This window comes from Limulus polyphemus, unplaced genomic scaffold, assembly GCF_000517525.1.
Source record: "Limulus polyphemus unplaced genomic scaffold, Limulus_polyphemus-2.1.2 Scaffold918, whole genome shotgun sequence".
NCBI lineage: Eukaryota > Metazoa > Arthropoda > Merostomata > Xiphosura > Limulidae > Limulus > Limulus polyphemus.
In genome coordinates this window covers 87,272-90,406 of record NW_013666528.1, presented here as the reverse complement: position 1 = coordinate 90,406, position 3,135 = coordinate 87,272, and the positions used below count along the sequence as shown (strand labels likewise).

Below are 3,135 nucleotides of genomic sequence, written 5' to 3'. Positions count from 1 at the left end.
TATATATATATATATATATATATATATTCATTTATTTATTTATTTAGGCATTATGTAGTATGGACCACACAATTTCTTGCATGACTTTGTTTCTACAAATTGAATGATTAAAAATATTTATTAATGATTTAAAATTATACTTGCGTTTTCAAATAGAAAATGTTTCTGGATACAAAGAAACCACCTAGATCAATGTATAGCATAATGAGAGCTATCATCTGATATATCATTGACCCTTATTGGTCAAGAAAACTCGCCAACACCCTGTGTTTGGTTCTAACATTTGCTCGTTGGTTGCCTCTGTATGAGAGAAAGGTAGCAATCATTGCAATTTTATTATAGCTAATTCACTACTAGTGAGAGTATGGATGCCTTGAAATAAACAGTGCAAACTCAACATGTAATAGTATTGTAGATGTTTTTTAGTTGTTTTTCAGTGTATAATAATTTAGTGTTTGGTTTATGGGAGATTTATATATTTACAACTGCAACTTTGCATTAATATACTTTCATGGTTGGGAACTGTAATTCTGTGGGACTCCCTATCATTAGCACTATCAAGTAAAACAAACAACTGGTGGACCAAAATCAAATACCATTACTCTTAAAACTTATTTAATTGCAAAGTGAAAAAAACTGTAACGGAAAGCCTCAAATATACTTTTGAAAGTTTTGGAAGGTGAAAAAGTCAGTATAAATAAAATCTGCACCAAAATGTATCTTGTTCATGCTAGTTGGTACCAGCAAGATACATAGGACTGGTACTTTCCAGTTCCAAGTGGCCCAAGCAGATGAGAATGGTAAGCTATTCCTCCTGGATGGGATGCCAGTCCACCACAGGTTGACCCCCCAGCTATCAACTGGTACCCACCATATAACTCATCAGACTAGAATGAGTGGATTAAAGTATATTGCTCTAGGACACAATAGTATGATGAGGGCTAACCTTGAACTCGTAACCATCCAACCACAAGTCCAAAGTATGAAGCCAATGACCCATGCTGTCCCTAGAAAGATATAACCCTGACCTAAAATATGCAATACAAATAAACCATCTCCCATTAAGGTAAAATTCTTCCACAAATGTGCAGAGAACAGGTAATATCTGTGACAATATTTAACTGATTAACATTCACAAGAAGTATTGCAGTATATTTTTACCATGCGTCTTTTAACTTGTAATGAACAAATGAAGTTAGTTTACTGCAAATGAATGTATTTGGAGGTAAATTATACATATTTTCTTGAATAAAGATACAGGTTTGTTATATTTACACAGCCAAACACCATGATATTACTACCAAAGAAAACAAAGTAGTAATTACATCTTCATTACAATGTAAACTTCTGACCTCTTGTTTGGACCCCTTTGACTGAAGAGTGGCAAGTTGTCGTCTGATCTGTTTGTTTGTTATCACCCAGCCTAGTTCCACATCACTTACTGCCTGAACATACAGCAAGTTTAATGCTACCTTGTCAATATAAAGATCTTCATCATAACTTGAGTCCCAGTAACTAAAGACATGAAATAATTTTCAAACATAATATAACATGTACTTACACTTTTAAATTACAAAACTTTTCAGCAGTTCAACAATAAATTGGTACTAGTAATTTTTTGAATTCTTGTTTTAATCATTCTTTTTCCTGGAAAATATTATAAATAGTCAGAAATTATATCTATTTACTTTGTAAAGTTTTCCATTTACCTCCTTTCATGAAGCATATATATATATATATATATAATATATCTGTTCCAGCTAATGGTTTAATTACCTTCAAGCAGGATGCTAATTTATTCATGCATACATACCATACAATGGAAATGTTAACTTGTGCATGTACAAAATTAATATCTTACCTTCTGTACTTTAAAACACAATATGCTAATAACAAGAGAAAAGGAAATACTGAACTATATCACCTTTTTCTGATGACAATACAATGTGATGAACCTGCAGCTTTCAGTGACAGAGAAGGAGCTTCGAAATTCTGCAGTCTTCGTTCCACTGAAAACAATTTAAGCTACAGAAAGTTTTATATTGGACATTTACAAAGATAATAAATCAGAATGAGATTTCAAACTGAGAATTATTTATTAACTGTAAAAAATTTCAACAACAACAAAATGCTTTTGCAATTTCATAAGTTAACATTTTCCTTACCTGAAAATATATTTCAGACAGATACCTCTATCTACCACAAACAGCTCCCATCTCTACACATATCAACATATTGTGCCAGCCTATGATGTAATTATCATTACAATATAGCCCTCACCATGTGCAGCAATCCCCATAAGCACAAGCATGTGAACACATGATAATCCTTGACAACACAAATTAAATGCATTGGCAATGCAGAGGAAGGGTGGGAGGTAGAGCAAAGAGTTGAGTATTTATCTGAAATACATTCTCAGGTAATGAAAATATTAGCGTCAGAAATGCTACTTATCTTTCTCTGCACCACAAAGAGCTAGAATCCCATAGGGGTAGTCTTGAGGAGCAGCACTCAATCTTGATAGGAGACTGAATTCATCTCAAGTAAGGAATACTTTTCACTCAATAGAAGTGATAAAACAAAGATTTTGTCATAAGAATCTTTTGCTTGGTGCTGTCTTTTCACTAAGCTGGGTGGAATGGTAGATTGTTCAACTGTTCACTATCTCACGGGCAGACAGCCAAACATAAGTGTGTCATGTGGATAGGTCTGTAAGCCAGGCCATTCCATATTGGAGAAACAAGTCAGATACCAAATAAATCAGGTGTATGGAGTAGCATCCCATACTAGTGTTCCATGGGAAACCCAAGACCCATCTAGCTGTACCTAGCCACCAGGAATGACTTGGTTCATAATGTTGTGGGGTGTCCTGTATTGCATTACCAAGTAACAACCCAGTTCTACTTCCTAAACGAGGGAGTGCATCCACTCAGACTTGTACCAGTGGTATTGCACCACCTGACACTGGAGAGGTGCATGGGCCACTGTCATAATGTCCCACACTGAGAAACAGTACAATGGGTTACCTCGACTAAAGACAACAGGTGTGAGAGCAGGCACACACCTGGTGCTGTAATTTTTTTCCTTTTTTCTTCTCTTTTTTTGCTTTTTCAACAAGTGCAGAACAGCTTGGAA

General features: G+C 34.9%; 1 protein-coding gene across 2 annotated transcripts in view; it reads right to left on the bottom strand.

Moving 5' to 3' along the window:
• Nucleotides 1–3,135, bottom strand: part of LOC106461229 (sorting nexin-17-like) — a 60,170-nt gene that overhangs the window by 23,618 nt on the left and 33,417 nt on the right. For both annotated transcript variants that reach the window (XM_013921030.2, XM_022388092.1), the window contains exons 6-7: nucleotides 1,925–2,009; nucleotides 1,353–1,515 (exon numbers count right to left, since the gene is read on the bottom strand). In XM_013921030.2, the coding sequence (XP_013776484.1) occupies nucleotides 1,353–1,515; nucleotides 1,925–2,009 (248 nt within the window). The remainder of the gene's footprint in view (nucleotides 1–1,352; nucleotides 1,516–1,924; nucleotides 2,010–3,135) is intronic.